Source organism: Protopterus annectens, chromosome 2.part0, assembly GCF_019279795.1.
Source record: "Protopterus annectens isolate FY-2018-M chromosome 2.part0, PAN1.0, whole genome shotgun sequence".
Taxonomy (NCBI): Eukaryota; Metazoa; Chordata; order Ceratodontiformes; family Protopteridae; genus Protopterus; species Protopterus annectens.
The window spans coordinates 1712404146-1712422055 of record NC_056728.1 but is presented as its reverse complement, the minus strand read 5'-3'; the positions used below and the strand labels follow the sequence as shown (position 1 = coordinate 1712422055).

General features: G+C 42.8%; 1 protein-coding gene across 3 annotated transcripts in view; it reads left to right on the top strand.

The window, feature by feature from the left end:
• The window catches only part of LOC122793591 (Golgi integral membrane protein 4-like), a 1583571-nt gene that overhangs the window by 1231410 nt on the left and 334251 nt on the right, over window positions 1-17910 (top strand). For all 3 annotated transcript variants that reach the window (XM_044061762.1, XM_044061761.1, XM_044061760.1), the window contains one exon: window positions 3543-3760. In XM_044061762.1, coding sequence (XP_043917697.1) covers window positions 3543-3760 — 218 coding nt within the window. The remainder of the gene's footprint in view (window positions 1-3542; window positions 3761-17910) is intronic.

Here is a 17910-nt window from a genome sequence, read left to right as displayed (position 1 = left end):
GCTGGGTCATACTGAGGGTCAGCCTCAGACACATCCAGGCACCTGAAACGGCTCTTCAGGAGACTGAAGACCCTCTCAATGACAGTACAGGTCTGGAACAAGGATGTGTTATGTCTGTTCTATATCACCACTTGGATTTCTCACTGCCATCATGATCACTGGCTCCAATGGATATCCACCATCACCTGAAAACAAGAGATAGAAAAGGGGAGGAGGAGACAAAACAAATTTAAAAAGTGTTCTAGTATTCAGCAATACATTTTACCATGAATAACAACTTAAATACAGTATAAAAAATGTTTTCCACGTACCAACAAGATGACTACTGGGCATTCTACCTTGCATTAAGAGGCATTAGAGTGAATTAGTGTGCCATATATGGGAAGTGAGCCCTGACAGTATGCTTGGCAGAGATGTTGGTGATGCATCACACACTACCTGGCAGTTGATGGAATGGTGGCTCTTCCTATTGCAGTACTACTCCCCCTGTGGATCAAAAGTGGCCCTAACTGCAATCTGGGTGCAATCTATCACACTGGGTACTTCAAGGAAATATGCTACCCCATAAAAGGCACTCACGGTCCTGGCTTGATCCTGAGGTTGACCCCAGGAAATAGATGCACTGATCCACACATACAAAAAGTACATACAAGGACTGCTGCAGTATCCTCAAGGTAGAAGCCTGTGAGATCCATTATGTGTCCCCAGTCTTTCTCCAGAAGGTCCCCCTGTCAAGTATAGTGAGGGCTATACATACCTTAATGTCCACAAGGATAGGAAGTCCACACAAGGCTAGCAGCTAATAACATCATTTTCGTGGATTGCAAAGTAGATAAGATTGGCGAATCTACACTTTATATAATGTATCAGTGGATGGAGTGGAAAACCTAGAAAGTTCCAGTATGAATCACAGAGGAGATATAATGCTTCATTAAAATATGCTAGGTAACCATTACATCATATCTCATTTAAATCTCAGCATGACTTAATTTGTGTAAGCTGATTTGCGGTCATCGCATGTTGGTGTAAGTTGTTGTGTCTTTCGGCTTTTCCCGGTTAGGGGTTGCCTCAGCGGAACTCCGGTCCGCTAATGATTGGCAGGTGATTTTTACGTACCAAGTTGCCAGCTCTGACTCACAACCTTCAACGAAGATACGCCCATTCACGCATGTCTCCATGCAGAAGAGGCTCTAGCTGCGAATCGAACCAGACAGCGTCTTACTGTGAGGCGACAACGCTACCGCAGCACCATTGGTGTAAGTGACGTCTGTAAATTGCAGCTGAGCTTCTCTCATTTGCGAACAGCACAGATAGACATAACATGTCTGTCTAATGACTATGAATACCATTGTTAGAATTACAGGTACTGAGTAGAGGCTTTACTGTGTGAAGTGGTGCTGTACCCTGATATGTGCCAACTAATGTTATGCTATGAAAATTGCATTGTCCTCTGTTAACAAAGGTATTTCTTGGTGCAAAGCAATGTAACACTGGTGGTCAAATAGTGCTTCCCTTAGGAGACCATTCTGTCTTAAAATCATTTTCAGTGCTGCGAGGCTCCTTCTATTTTTGAGGTTATTATACTGCTTAAGATTTTATTCAAGTGAGAACCACTGCAGATGGCCCCTTGAAGTAAGCTGTAATAATTAAACCTTTTTTATCTCAGTAGATTATGAGCTTTGAGTGGGCTTTCTAAAGTGGATCATTAATCTATTACCATCCTGTTTTCTGCTTTACTTTCTTTAAACAGGAAACATTTTTATCAAATTATCACCTTTGACATAGGCAATCATACATTTATATAAATGAAAACAACCCATATTGACTTATTTTCAGTTGAAAACTTTGTACATTACATATAATCTTCTATACAGTCATTTGCAGCTACCAGAATTAAACTCAGCAAGGCCTTACTCTATCTAGGCAATTCTGATTTTGTGTCACAGCTAAAAAAAAAAATAATTTCCTTAGTTGCATCAATTTGCTTACCCAGTATTTCTGACAGAGTAGTCTGCAGAAGTCTACCAACTCATTACACTCCCAAAAGCTATGTTCTCAATTACCTCTTTCTTCCCCATCACACCTTAAATCTTTGCAATCTACCCAAGGAAAACATTCTTTGGCATCTGCTTGGGGTATAAAAATACATATGCAAACACTTCCAAACAAAAATCCTAAATCTTCTAGATCTTGATGCATATTTGGGAACCATACATATGTCCTCCCATTGTTTTTTTTTGTTTATTTTTTTTTTTTTGTGAATTGCTTATCCAGTCTATCTTCCTAACCTCCTCTGATTGATTGGAATTTTTCTTTAAGGAAGCCATCAAGTGTTTAACTTTGTTGTCTTGTAGGTGTAATCAAGTTTGGATGGGGGTCAAGAACAAGGAACTTTGGGGATGCATAAAGCTGTTAAACTGGGTGGATGAGTGTTGACAGGAACTACAAAAGACATGTTCTCATGATCGTAGGGATTTGGTGTTGTGAAAGAACAAAGAAAGAGGATGTAAGATGGATGGATCATATGTTACCCAATGCAAAAGGACCCTCTCAAATATAGTAGAGTAATACAGGTAGCGCTCACATACATTATTTGTCATAGCATAAGGCATATTTATGATTCTGCATTTCTTCTTCCTTCAGGGTGATGCAAGCATGTGTTCTTTCATGCACAGCATACTGGAGAGTATACCACTGCAGCTGTCTGAAATCTTGTTGGCCCTTAATATCATTTTTGGGTAATTGTACTGTGTAGAGGACCATGCGCCTTCTGGAATCTGTTGTGCATGTCAGCATACTGAATATGAAACATTGCATGTCTTACGTGCTTTCAGCACCTCTCTTTCAAGTGATTTTCATACTGTCAAAAGATATTGATGCGGTACTTCAGTAGACATGGTGGAATTAAGGTCCTCTTATTCTGTAGAGGAAAGGTAAAAAGTACAGGCATGGTCTCTAAAGAGTGTCTTTTTTTCTGCAGGCCTTGATGTTCCAGGGGCCATCAGCTGATTTCAGACTTTTTCTCCAGTATGCTTGTGTCCCATATCATATGAATGAGACTGGTCTACAAAATATGACATACTTTCTTTGGTGCAGTTCCACCAATTCATTTTGCCTGTTTTCCTTGAGTGAAGGCTATATGGTGATGCTGCCCATAGAACTGAAGCAGAAGCTTCATGTAGGCCTTTTCTCATTTCTGTAAATTTGTATGGATTTGGGTTACTTGCATATGATGATGAAGAATTTGCCCTTACCAACACCCAACCCCACCCACATGTTATCCCTTTTTGAGTTCTTCTTAGTCTGGAAGGCCAATATTTTTCCTGATGTGAGGGATAAATAAGTCAGTTCTGCTTTAGAATATCAAATGTCTGTATTTCTCAGTGTTATTTCTAAAGAGTATACAGTTTGAAGTGTGACTGTTACCATGATGTTGCAGCTTCAAGATGTGTGACCTGCCGCAGTTGTAAAATCCTCTTGAAGGACATATGGGCTTACCAAGGTCTTGCCTAACTGTACCTTTTACTTGTATTTCATTACAGATGGGAAGATGTTGTAAATAAAGTAAACTCCAGACTTGACAAAGATAGGGAAAACATGTCCAAAAACCAGCAGACCGTTATGTTGGGCATGATGCAGAACAAAGAAATACATCACAATGATCCTCTGTCCTTGTATCAAGGAAAAAGACTAGGACTTGAATTCAGCAAACAAAAAAATGAGAATAAGGAAGCACTTGATAAAGAGGAACTTGAAATGGGTATGTTTGTGTCTGTCCTATAAATTGTTGTTTGATTCTGCTGTAATTCTAATTGTTACTTGTATAGCTGTGGGGGCAGTTACTCTAGTGTACATTCTGACTATAAATTGAGTTGCATCTGATAAGAGGTTCATAGTATAAATTTGCTAACTTCTCACCTTGGAGTCTGAAAGAACTGAGCCCACAGTGTAGAGGTATGGTCTCCATCCATGAAGCTATCAACTTGAGTTTATGAATTAACCTCACTCATACAGGTGCTCATTGGTGAAGGAGGGAAGGCGTGTACTTCCTATGGATGACAGACTTTCCCTTGAGAGAGAAGCATATAATTTACTCATTGTCCCCAGGCATAAACGTAGAGAGGTTTGAGAAGTACTAGGTACAGATACAGACTTTTAGGCATTTCTGATGCTCTGTTTGACGTTTGACAGATGCAAATTAAAGAGAACTAGAAAGTCTCTGAGCAAATACCAAGTCTTATAGATGTGAACCCTAATGGACCTATCACATGCTACCATTTTATATTAGGCAGTACCCTGTACAAGAGGCAGAGATTATGTTGTTGTTGCAAGGCGAGAACTGGGAGGAAACTCCTATTCAGATGTCTTAGGGGTGTGGTAAACCCATGATGAGACATCAGAGAAGTTGAATTGTTGCCAGGCTTTAAGATCTAAGTGAAAAAAAAAGTATATGAGTTGAAATAAAAATATAGTACTTCACTAAAACTTGTATGCATAACGATTAAGGCACTAAATCTGATTTTGCACAATGTACAGTGGCTCTGATTGGTAAAATATGTCCTGCAAAATGTACTGTATTCATTATTTCTTTATTTTACACAGTTGGTTTAGGGCTTACGTAAGAGACCTTCTTCTTTTCTTTTTCAGAATGTCATCTTAGGAAAAGTTTGTACTTTGACCATGCTTGGTTATTTGTGTATCAGTGGTGAAAGTAGGGATTAACAAAATGCTGGAATATTTAATTGTTGATGTGTCATATGCTTAGGTACTTGCATGATTAAGAAGAGTGTATGAAGAATGATACATACACAAGTGCTGTTATATATGCATCTTCTTACAAATCCTTTATCAGCTGTATCACGTAAGCCTTTAATTGATTTAGGAAGGGATGTTGAGGTTTTCTGTATTATATACAACATATGTGTATAGTATCCTCTGATGTTTAAATGGTGTGTTTGTATGGGATCCGTACTGTTCATCAAACAGCCATTTCACTGAATGTGAAACGGCCGAGCACATTTTCACGAAAGTGCTTTTCACAGAAAAAGCACTTTTGTGAAAGTGTGCTAAAAAAAAAAAGAAAAACGTTAGGGAATGGCCGTTGCTGAGATCGTAGTACAGTGGGGATAAGGGAATATTTCCTTTTCTCCAGTGTAGTACAATCTCAAGAGTGAGAATATAAATGTAGGGGGGGTGGGGGGGTGCAGGGCCCCTGCGTAAACGTAATATATATATATATATATATATATATATATATATATATATATATATATATGGGTCTACCTGACATGGTCGACAGTTCATATGGTCGACAGTTTATTTGGTCGACAGCTCATTTGATCGACAAGCATTTTAGGTGGGGGGCTTCGCCCCCCACACCCCCCCTAACTATATATATCAACTCCAGGGTTGCACAACATTGGGGAAGGGGGCAAATCTGCTTGTCGACCAAATGAACTGTCGACCAAATAAGTGTCGATCATATGAACTCTCGACCATGTCAGGTAGACCCATATATATATATATATATATATATATATATATATATATACACATATATAATTTTTTTTTTTTTTTTTTTAAATTTTGTTATGTTTTTTTTTTTGTTTTTTTTTTTTTGCACAGTTTAGCAAAAGTGCTTTTTCGGTGAAAAGCACTTTTGCTAAAGTGTGTTCGGTTGTTGTGGTTTTGGTTAGGTAGGATTTCGTGCAGTTGTACAAAATCCATTTGTATATGTTCTTATTTGTTTGTGATAACTGTTTATTGTTTAAGATAGCTTATTTTACACTTCCACTACACTATTCTCTCACTTTATTTTATCATTCATCCTGCTTTAATGGTTGATAATTATTTTTGGTTTGGTTTGTGTTCAGGGATTTCTTATATTATTTCTTGCTTATTTATGGTTTATATGTAGTTTGTGCATGTGTTGTTCATATTTGATTTAAGTATAGTGGCTAATAAAACTGAAGGTGCTTTTCATGTAGATATGCATGTTTTAAAATATATTTACTTTAATTATAGGGTATTTTTATTGTTCTGTGACATTTGTGATTTTATACATTAACTAAGTTTGATTTTCGATTGAAGATGTTCCCTAGGATTCAGAAAGGCTTACCACAATGTGGAAGCTTTATCTCTGGAGTTTTTTGTATCGCTGTAAGCAATGATCATCTTAAATTTGGCCTGTATGTAAAAAAAAATGAATAAAAAATCATCAGAACAAGGAATGCTTTACAGAACCAACACTTTCTCACCAACCCAACTAAAACTAAACTTGCCACTTCTTACTTGCTCCCCTCACTATTTTAAGGCATTCCCATCCTTGCTATCCTCTAGGTGTCACAAAAAGCAAAACCGGAATAATGCTATAATAAAGTAGCTAAATTTTCAGCAACTACCCTTTTCAGAACCTACCACTGTATAGCACTAAAAGCATAAATTGGTTAGAACTGCCTCATCAACCAATGTATACAAAGCTTCTTACCATCTATAAAATTATCAAGCATCCATCTGCTTGTCTGGCACTAAACACCATTCTACACAGCTGTGTGCCCACTTGGACATTACAATCCAGTTGCCAAAAACTCCTGTCTGTCCACAAACCTAAGAAGTCTGCTGGGCATGGTCTGTACATATACCATGTTGCTAAGGCCTGGAACTCCTTACCTGTACCCATCAAGTCAGTACCCACCCTCCAGTCCTTTAAAACCATTCTGAAATACTTCCTAACTAAAGTCAAGTCCCTGTTCTTAATCAGCCTCCTTAATTGAGTCATTTTCTCTCCCTTGATTCTCTGAATGTTCCATAACCCTGTTTTTTTTTCTCTCACTTCATATTGCAATTCCTGTTTGTATTACACTACCCTGCCTTTAATTTCTGTAAACTGGCTAAAATTTCTCTAAATATTAAATCATTGTCATATAAGTTTTATGTATTCTTAATCAGTGTTTTCACATTGTCTAATTTGGTATAATTGTTTAAACTGTAGATGCTTTGTATTCTTTTGAAGATTGTAAAATGTATTGTTCTTAAAATGATTTTGTAACACTCCAATGAAAATGGGCACCTAGCCAGTTGAATTTTCCGGTAATCAAATGTAAATAAATAAATAAATTTTCCATTCTTGGACTGCTGTCCCTCCATGGTTTTCCCCTCGTGGATCTTGTCATGGAGAGCAGTCTTGCTGGGGAAGCTGCATGCTGCTGACAGCATTCCTGGAGAGTTGCCGATCCTGATTAGCTGTATGTGTCCCATGGAAATGTCCATAGCCTTTGATTTGCTTGGCAGAGTGACTGAAAATTTTACTCTTGGAGGAAAAGGTAAACTTTAAAACATGTCTGTCACTCATTCACTCTCTTTTTAATTTCTCCAAGTCTTTTGGGTTTCTAATATCATGACAGGAATGGACCCCATTCTTAAGTCAAAGTATGATTAAAGTTCATGAAATTAGTATCATTTCTGTCTATGATGTTAGACAGAAGTGTTTTTGTAGCGCCTGCAATGTACACAGTAATCTCTCCTCCTGTGATACTACAGTTACGTGTATCGGTAACATATCTAAGTACGATTGTAAATTCTGTTTTATAAAACCCATTACTCCTTCTACTATTGGAACTGTCTGGGTATCCTTCTTCCACTTTGCTCATGTTTCTGCCTGCAAATCCAGGTATTTTATGAGTTTGTGAATGAGAGTATTTTTGTGTGTGGGGTGTGTGAGTGTGTGTGAGCATGTGTGGGTATGTGGATATGTGTGCGTGTGTGTGTGCGTTTGTGTGTTTGAGTGTATGTGTTCATGTGTGTACACACGTGTGTGTGTGTGTGCACATGCGTGTGAGGGTGTGTGTGTGTGTGTGGGTGTCTCTGTGTGTGTGTGTGTGTGTGTGTGTGTGTGTGTGTGTGTGTGTGTGTGTGTGTGTGTGTGTGTGTGTGTGTGTGTGTGTGTGTGTGTGTGTGTGTGTGTGTGTGTGTGTGTGTGTGTGTGTGAGAGAGTGAGTGGTTTGTGTATGCACATTGGATTGACGTGTATAACTTTCTACGCGTCCACCAACTATTTATACACATGAATTTGCACACTAATGGGCACAATGATAATGGAATGTTAAAGTTCATTTTAGAACAAACTTAGAAGAGTGTTACAATGTTTACATTGGATTGAATTTTTTATATCAGACTGAATTCATTTTCGTACTAGTGTTTGTATACATTGGGCAGGATTCAGGAATGCTTACACGGAGTTTGAGTAGTGTAAGCCTCCGTGTAAGCCTCCCGATCCAGGAACAGCCCAAACCTCCGTGTAAGAGACAGCTAACACGTCTCTTACACGGACTGGGCGTGGAAATGCTCAATACCTCATTTGCAGCTCAAAGATATGCAAATTAGGTATTTGAGTGATCCAAGAAGCCTAAACCAGTCCGTGTAACGGACGTGTTAGCTGCAGAAATGTACTCAGCTGACAACTGAGTACATTTCTGCAAAATTGACAACGGAGCTATGTCAGCTCCAAATAAAGGGTGCATATGTTTCATTTAGCATGCCAATTGCCAAATATGTGGCCATTGGCAATAAAAAGTGTTGCAAAAGTATTTTAAATAACTTTTTTTTTTATGTGGGATTTTGATGTTTAACTGCAGCGCACACCCGCGCAAACTGGGTGCGCTGCCTAAAACTGAAAACCGAAGCTTATAAGCCCACAATTGTGGGATTTATGTATTACATGGAATGCCAATGAAGGGACTAGCAGACCAAAAACAATATGGCCTCCGTGTAGTGGTTGTCAAGGGGGGGAAGCTCCGTGTAAGACATGTAACTAAGCATTACTAGGCAATACTATGTAAATGAGGGTTACAATACTGAATCACACTGCCACATAGGTAATGAGCACTTTCTGAGTAGTGTAAGAGTTACAGAAGGGGGAGGAACAGAGTAAGAGGTAGGTGACATCACGGGGGGAATGATAGAAATAAATGTATCAGATTGGAGGGCAATGTAAGGTGACAGATGACAGACAGACATCAGGGAGAGAGGTGTGTCCCAACAGAACACTAGGAAAGTCAAGAAATAGTGGGTGCACACTATCCCTACACTCAAACTTTCTTGATATACGTGCATGCGCGCATGTGCGTGCGTGTAAGGCAGGTTCAACATGTGGGAGCGTGTTGCAAACCGTTTACAACGGTTTGCGCGGGCGTGCACGTGTGCAAGGCTGTGTGCGCGCGTTTTAACATGAATCAGCTAAGTTCACACCGTGTAAGGATATGTGCGTGCGTTTAACACCGTGTAAGGATGTGTGCGCGCGTCTAAGTAACTGTGAGCGTGCTTAAGCTGGTGTGCATATTGCTCCCCTTGAGGAAACAGAGAGGAAAAAGGAAACAACCAGAATACAGTGAAGCTGCCAGAGGATACTGCTGGAGTTAATTGGTGGAAACAATTGGAAGCAGACAATTACACAGGCAGACTAGAAGCCCAACCCAGCACTTAAAACACTGCAAACAGCAGTGCAGGGTGTTTCTCACAAGAGATACTGCAAGAAAGTAAGCTATCAGAATTGAAAACTGAAAAAAGCTGAACTCAGAGCAGAAATGCTAGGGGCTGCCATAGCTGTTATAATCAGGCATAGGCGAATTGCTGAGGGTGGTGACAATGCAGATGCTGACAGACAACCCAGAGTGAGGAGAAGAGTATACAGGCCCAGGGTCACCTACCATGGGTTACATGAGCTGGAGATAGTAGAGCGCTACAGAGTGGACAGAGACCTTCTGCAGCAAATTGTTGAGCTGTGCAGGCCACACCTCACACACAGAACCAACAGAGGGGAACCCATCCCAGTGGAAACCAAGGTATGTGTTGGCCTAAGAATACTAGCAACAGGTACCTTCCAGAGACCAACTGGTGATATGATGGGGATATCACAGGCATCAGCCTCCAGGGTACTGCACCAGTTCCTGGATGCCATGTCAACACATGTCGGTGATCATGTATATTTCCCCAATGCCCATGAGGTATTGGCCAGCAATATGCATCTCTTCCAGCAAATAGCGGGATACCCTGAGGTACTGGGTGCAATACATTGCACGCACATACGCATCAAAGCACCAGCCGGTGAGCGGGTTAGAGCCTACATTAACCGCAAGGGATTCCCCTCCATCTAATGCCAGGTCGTGTGTGATGCCCAGGGCAAAATAATGAATGTGTGTGCTGGCTGCCCTGGGAGCTACCACTATTCCCACATCTGGCATCTGACGCAGCTGTACCAATCATTTGCCAGTGGGGACTTCCCACACGGACACCTAGTGGGGGATGCAGGTTATGCACTTGAGCCGTGGCTGATGACACCCATCAGAAATGCACACACACACCTGAACAGGAAAGCCATAATGAGGCACACGCACAAACACGTAATGTCATAGAGCGTGTGTTTGGGCTGCTCAAGTCACAGTTCCGGTGTCTGGACACATCTGGTGGAGCCTTGCAGTACACACCAACTATATGTACCCAAATGATCATGATATGTGCTATGCTACATAATATGATCCTGCGGAAACAGCTGCAGCAGGACCAGCATAGGGCTGGGCCAAACATACCCCCACCATTGCCAAGGCCACCACAGGCAGAGGGTGACTCGGGGGAGGAACAACCTGACCTTGCCCCAGTAGGTAGAAGGAGGCGTGCCCAGTATTCCCTGGCCTTGGCAAAGAGGCAACGCATAGCACATACACTTGGCCAGTAGGAACACTGGGACTGATACCCGCTCTGACTCACTCATATAGTAACAGGGATGCCTAACATTGCACAACCTGCTTCCAAACATGTACAGGGAGTGTAGTATGTGCATCCGACAGAGGCAGCCCTGCAGCACCACCTGAGGCATGAATGCCATGTGTTAAGTAATGTAACACCATGTACCATATGCACACCTGAGGACCCTGACTCACATCCACCCTCACCAATCATAAACCACAAAAACACAAACCCACCTTCATAGGTACCACAAGGGATAGGAACCTAGATGTAATGCTACCCAATGCCAGAAGTATAAACATCAAGATGTGTGCAGTGTAAACGCACACAATATAGAGAATGTAGATATCAGTGCTGTAATAGAAAACTGGGTCAAAGCCCACATCAGCACCCTAACACTACCAGGTCACACCTCATACAGTGATGTACATGTGCAAAAACATGGAACAAGCTACAAAACGAGGGTGACTAGCAATAAATGTCATGGATAACCACACCCCCATGTTGGTACCACAACAAGAATTGGATTAGCCATGGTCAAATACCAATTGCTAAAACTGCCTACTACTATATAGCTTGCTGCAGACCACTGTCCTAATAGCAGGAACTGCACCAGGCCTATGTTCATAGGTTCATAGGTTCATACTAGGCTATCTGCCCTAGGGCAGTTATAAGCCTTGCCCAGAGTTTTGTGGCTTCCGCCACCCCTTCAGTTTGAAGGATAATATGCCCATTATTTTGCTGTGCCTCTGTCAAGCAGTGACACTGAGGTTATCCCTGGGGTATACCTGCGATCTCCCATCCATTGGTCAAGATTCCTCTTGAACAAAGCCAGCGAGGTGCTCAGCCTCACATGTACCAGGATGTTGTTCCACAGCATAGGGAGTCTCTGGGTGATGAATCTGTCCCTCCAGCATGCCCTATTAATAGCCGTGTTGAGGTTTAAGTCTCTTGCCCTTGTAGTTATGATGGATTTAGAGGTTTTGATGTGAAGCATGTTCATTAATTCCGGGTTGGACATGGCCTTGTATGCAGGCACAGGCCACCTCTGAGCAGACGGTAAGCGACTGAATAGAGCTGGAGTTCCTTCAGTCGGGCAGCATAAGACATATTTTTGAGACCCTGTATCTTTCTGGTGAGGAATGTTTGGGGCCTTTCCAATTGCTGCAGGTGTCGGGTCAGATACATTCCGAATGGTGCATTGTACTCAATCATTGGTCTGATGAGTGATGAGTACAGGGGAACAATGATCTCCCTTGATCTAGATGGGAATCCCTGCATGATCAGGTGGGCAATGTAGAAGGTCTTCCTAACTACTTTGGCAACGTGAGTGTCAAACGAAAGGTTACTGTCAACCTGGGTGCCCAGATCCCTGATAACCTCTTCTGTGCTTAGAGGATTGCCACCTATATGGGAACTAGGGGTAACCTTGTTTTTCCCAAAGGGTATGACTATGCATTGTTTAGCGTTTAACTTTAGGCCATGGCTCTGGCACCAGTCATCCGTTTCTATGAAACCCTTCTGAAGGATGTCTGTGTCAAATGAGTTTTCAACTATGGTTCCCAGTTAGTAGTCATTTGCAAACTTTGTCAGCCATAATCCTCCTGTGTTTGCTTGTACTTCTGAAAAGTAAATGCCGAATAAAAGTGGGCTCATTACTGAGCCCTGTGGGACACCACTTGTGACAGGCTTGGAGTGTGACATGGCGCCAGCAACTCTGACCCTGTGGGTTCTGTCACTTAGCCAGTTTGCAACCCATCTTGTGACGTATGGGTTTACATTTAAGCTGGTGAGTTTGTCAGTGATACCTGAGTGGGGTATCGTATCGAAAGCCTTTGCCAGGTCAAGGTAGGCTGTGTGGACTGCCTTGCCCTCATCAATGGCCTTGGTGACTGTTTCGAAAAAGTCAACCAAGTTTAAAAGGCATGATCTGCCCTTGACAAAGCCAAACTGGGTTGGATCCAAAGTCTGCAAGTCCCTTATGTCTTCATTTATGAATGCCATTATGATCCTCTCCATAGCTTTGCAGACCAGGCTTGTCAAGCTGATGGGACGGTAGTTTCTGGGGTCGGTGGAGGCACCTCCTTTGTGAAGTGGGACCACCGTTGCCGTACGCCACTCCTTGGGTACGTATCCTGAGGTGAGGCTAAGATTAAACAGCTGCCCTAACTGCAGGTTTAATTCCTCATTGAGTTCGTGGAGCACACAACCGGGGACACCATCTGGTCCCATGGATGCTGTGTTTCTCACCTTGGATAGAGCAGTTCTCACCTGAGCATTTGAGATGTTTGGGGGGCTACAATCCTCTGGTATAGATATCTCTCCCTTTGGGGGGGGGGGGAATCTGCACTGAACCTGTCAGCCAGTATGTTGGCAATGTCTGTAGGTTCAGTGATTATTAAATCATTTTGAACTAATTCTGAGCATATCTGGGAGTCTCCTCCCAGGTTTCTAACATAGCTAAAAAAGGCCTTATGATTGTCTTTTGAGTCCGTAGCGAGTTTTCTCTCAAAATTTGCTTTGGATGATTTTATGGGAGATCTCAGTTCTTTACTTATATTGAGCAGGGGTGTCTTCCCTTCTATGGAATTTGCTCTGTCTTGTAGTAGCTCCTTCCTTCTGTTGTACAGCTTGTTTATGGCTGGGGTCCACCAGACTGGACGCTTGCCTTTGGTACAAAGAGTCTTTGTTTTGTTTGGGATTGCCTGATCCATGCAGTCCTGGAGGTGCTGGTAGAAGGCATTTGTAAGTGATTCAGCGGCTTGGGTAATGGTTTCCGCTGGCTTGGGGACCTTGAAAGAGACCACACCAGTCTTTAGAAGTGTGAAGTTGGCTTTTGAGAAGTTCTTCACTGTGGTCTTTTTTATCTGGGGTGGGGGAGGGATGTGGACTTCCAGTGAGATTAGTTTATGATCTGATCTCACCAATGATGGGTATACTTCTGGTGTTGAACATTGTGACCCCATGTTCGTGATGATGTGATCTAGTATGTTGTCTCCTCTTGTGGGGATGGTGACTAGTTGTTCCATGGCATTTGAGTTTATGAACTCTAGGAACCTTTGGGATAGAGTGTTGGGGCTTGAGTAGTGATCCCAGTATATTTGGATAGTTGAAATCACCCAGTATGATGGTGTTTGGAGATAAATTTATCCCCTCCAGTGTTTTCAGGAAAGCTGTGTGAGGTTCCTGAGTTTGAGAGGGTGGCCTGGAACATGCCACAAACTGCAGAGCAGTCTTGCCTACGGTTAATTGCACCTGGATGGTCTCCAATGCATCGTGTGTTACCACCAACCTTGAGGTGAGGGTGTCCTTGATGAATATGGACACCCACCCTCCTTTGTTGGTGTTGTCCGGATTTTGGGGCCGGAACGCATGATATGAGGTAACACCTGATAGTGCTGGGGTGCTGTCAGGAGCCTTGAACCAGGTTTCAGTCACAGCACAGACATCGATGTTCTCCATACTGAGAAGGGCTTCGAGTGCGTGCATCTTGAGGTTGAGACTTCTGGCATTGAGCAGCATTACCCTTAGTTTATTTCCTTTTTTGTGTTCTAGGGTGGTAGGTTTAGAATCTGAGCCTTGCCTAAAAAGGCACAATGGGGTGGCAAGAGCCTTAGCCACAATCCAGAAGCCCAGGGTGACAGGTGCAAGCCGTCCCTTGTGAATCAGCGTGGCTTGTCCAGCATGTCATCCCAGGCAGACAGACATTGGATCCCCTTTGAATGACACCATAGTTTAAGCCAATTATTACAGCTGATCATCTTGTCTCTGTATTGTGGCATCATTCTTGGTGAAGGTAGGATACTGCTCAAGGTCAGGGTCATACCTGCCTGGGCTACATAATCAGAGAGTTCCTCTATGTCTCTTTTCATGTAGTCCAGGGAGGTACATCTCAGGTCATTCACACCAGCATGGACAATGACTGAGTCATACTTGTACTTGCAGTTGAGTGACCTGAGTGCTTGCATTATGTGGTGGATTCCAGCACCCGATAGGCAGCTTACTGTGACCTTCCCCTTACTCAATCTGGTGAGCGGGACGTCAGTGTGTCTGACTATGGAGTCACCAATGACGAGTGTGTCTGGCATTGTGTTTGGCCTTAAGGGCTGTGAATGTTTGGCACACTGACTCTGTGGTCTATGTGTTGCATGTGCTGTGCCCTGTGGAGGCAGTTGTTTGGGTGTCTGCTTTGGTGGCCTCTGCTGTTATAGTAGATTTCTGATCAGAGCCTCCGAGTATGTCTTTGTGTGTTTATGTGTATGATTTGAAGTTGTGATAGTGCTATGTGAGACTGGGTTTGTGGTGTGTGTGGTTACCTTCTCCTCCTCTCTGGTCTTGCCAGTCCTATGTTGAGAGAGCTCAGCCTCCAGTTTGGCTATATAGTTGCATCTCTTGCATGTATATGTGTTTTGTGGGAGAAGGAGAGGGTTGTCTGTGTACATGGGGCAATTGTAACATTGCCTCAATATTCCCAGGTTCACCAGCTGAGCAGGAGAGGACACTAGCAACTGATCCCTTGACATGCTAGAAGGAATAGACAAAAAACTGTTGGAATACAGGAAGATATCAAGCCCCCCAAACCACATTATATTGCTTGACTGACAATACCTACACATACACCATAGTTTCATAGTTTACTACTAGGCTATCTGCCCTAGTGCATTTATAAGCCTAGCCATAGTGATGTGGCTATTGCCACCCCTTATAGTGGTAATAAGTGTACAGAATAGATTCGAATATTGTGCCTCTCACTTAGTAGTGACACATTATGACCGCGTACGTAATTGAATAACTTGATTGTGCCTCTGTCTAGTAGTGACACAGGGAGGACCCCTGGGGTAAACCTACAATCTCACATCCAGTTGTCCAGATTTCTCTTGAAGAGAGTCAGTGAGGGACTCTGTCTAACATGAACTGGGATACTCTGCTAGAGTGTGAGAAGCCTCTGAGTTATGACTCTGTCCCTCCAGCATGTCCTATACATGTATGTGCTGAGGTTCAAATCTTCAGCTCCCATGGTTCTGGTGGATTTGGATTGCTTGCAGTGGAGCATGTCCACCAAATCCTGATTGGACATGGTCTTGTATGTCAGGCATAGGTCACCTGTAAGTATGCGGTATGCCACTGAATAAAGCTGGATTTCCTTTAGTCTGGAAGCATATGACATGTGTTGTAGACCCCTGATCTTCTTGGTAAGGTACTTTTGGGGTCTCTCCAGCTGTTGCAAGTGCTGGGTGAGGTACATACCAAATGGGGCTTTGTATTCAATCATGGGCCTGATAAGGGAGAAGTATAGTGGTACAATGACCTCCTTTGATCTGGATGGAAAACCCTTCATGATAAGGTGGGCAAGATAGAAAGTCTTTATAACCACTTTGGCAACATGGGTGTCAAACGAGATGTCACTATCTACATGTGTCCCCAGGTGTCTGATTTGTTTTCTGTGCTCAGTGGGTTGCTGTCTATGTATTGATTTGTGGGTACTTTGTTCCTCCCAAAGGGAATGACTACACATCAGTTGCATTCAGTTTCAGGCCATGATTCCGGCACCAGCTATCTGTGTTTGTGATGGCATTCTGTAGGATGTGTGTGCCAGCTGATGTATTCACTATGGTGCCTAGGTTGCAGTCATCTGCAAACTTTGTCAGCCACAACCCTCCTATGTTTGCTTTCATATCTGAAAAGTAAATGCCAAATAACAGGGGTCCCAGGACAGATCCTTGTGGGACACCACTTGTGACTGGCTTTGAATCTGACAAGGCACCTGCAATGTCGGCTTTATGGGTTATGTTTCTTAGCCATTTTGCAAACTATCCTGTGACATATGATTTTATATTTCAGCTGTTGAGCATGTCTATGATGCCTGAGTGGGGTATTGTGTCACAGGCCTTAGCCAAGTGCAGGTAGGCTGTGTGGACTGCGTAGCCCTCATCGATGGCCCTACTGACAGTTTCATAGTAGCCAACTAGGTGCAAAAGGCAGGATCTGCCCTGTACAAAGCTGAACTGGGTGGGATCAAGGGTCTGTAGGTCACCAATGTCTCTGTTTAAGAGCTCCATAATGACTCTTTCCATAGCTTTGCAGACAAGGCTGGTTAAGCTTGTGTGGTGGTAGTTCCCCAGGGTCTGTGGAGGCATCTCCTTTGTGGAGTGAGACCACTGTTGCTGTACACCAGTGTTCAGGTACATATCCTGTAGCAAGGCTAAGGTTAAATAGCATTTTTATATACGGGTTTAGCTCCTTCTGGAGTTCACATAGCACGCAACTGGGGATACCACCATGTCCCATTGATGCTGTGTTCTTGTCTTTGCTGAGTGCGGCTCTCACATGGATATCTGAGATGACAGTCAGGTTACATTCAGCTGTGATAACTATCTTCTTTTGGGGGTGAGGGAGGGGGAAAATTGCACTGAACCTGTCTGCTAGAATGTTGCCAATATCTGTCAGGTCACTGAAATATATGTTGTTGTGTACCAACTCAGAGCTTATCTGAGGGTTCCCACCCAGGTTTCTGACATAACTGAAGAAGGCAGTGTGGTTATCTTTATTGTCTTTGGTGATTTATGTCACAAAGTTGACCTTGGATGTCTTTATGAGAGAATGTAACTTTTTACTAGTGCTGATCACATCTGCCTTCCCTTTAGGAGATGTAGCTCTGTCTTGCATTAGTATCCTTCATCTGTTATACAGTTTGTTTATGGCTGGGGTCCACCAGACAGGCCACTTTCCCTTGGTGGAGAGGGTCTTGTTTTTATTTGTGATTGCATGGTCCATGCTATCTCGGAGATGTCCGGAGAAAGCGTCTGTGAAGGAGTCACCATTGTGTGTTGTGGTTTCCACTGGCCCAGTGGGCTTAACGGATACCATCTCAGTCCGAAGAAGTGTGAAGTCAGCTTTTGAGGTGTTTGTCACTATACTCTTTGTATTATACTAGCACTGACACAAGTGTAGACATTTTCCCAGAATCCATCAAACAAAATGGACATGCAAAATGTAATACTTCCACAAGAGGGGTAAGCATACTGGATGTGATAATCAGAAATATGTGTACTGGATGTCAAGATGAGAAGTGTATCCCTCGCTGGTAAGACCAGACCATAGAGTAATCACACTGTAGTTACACATCCCGACCCCAGTCCCTGGCCAGATTACCACAGTGAAACACATGTA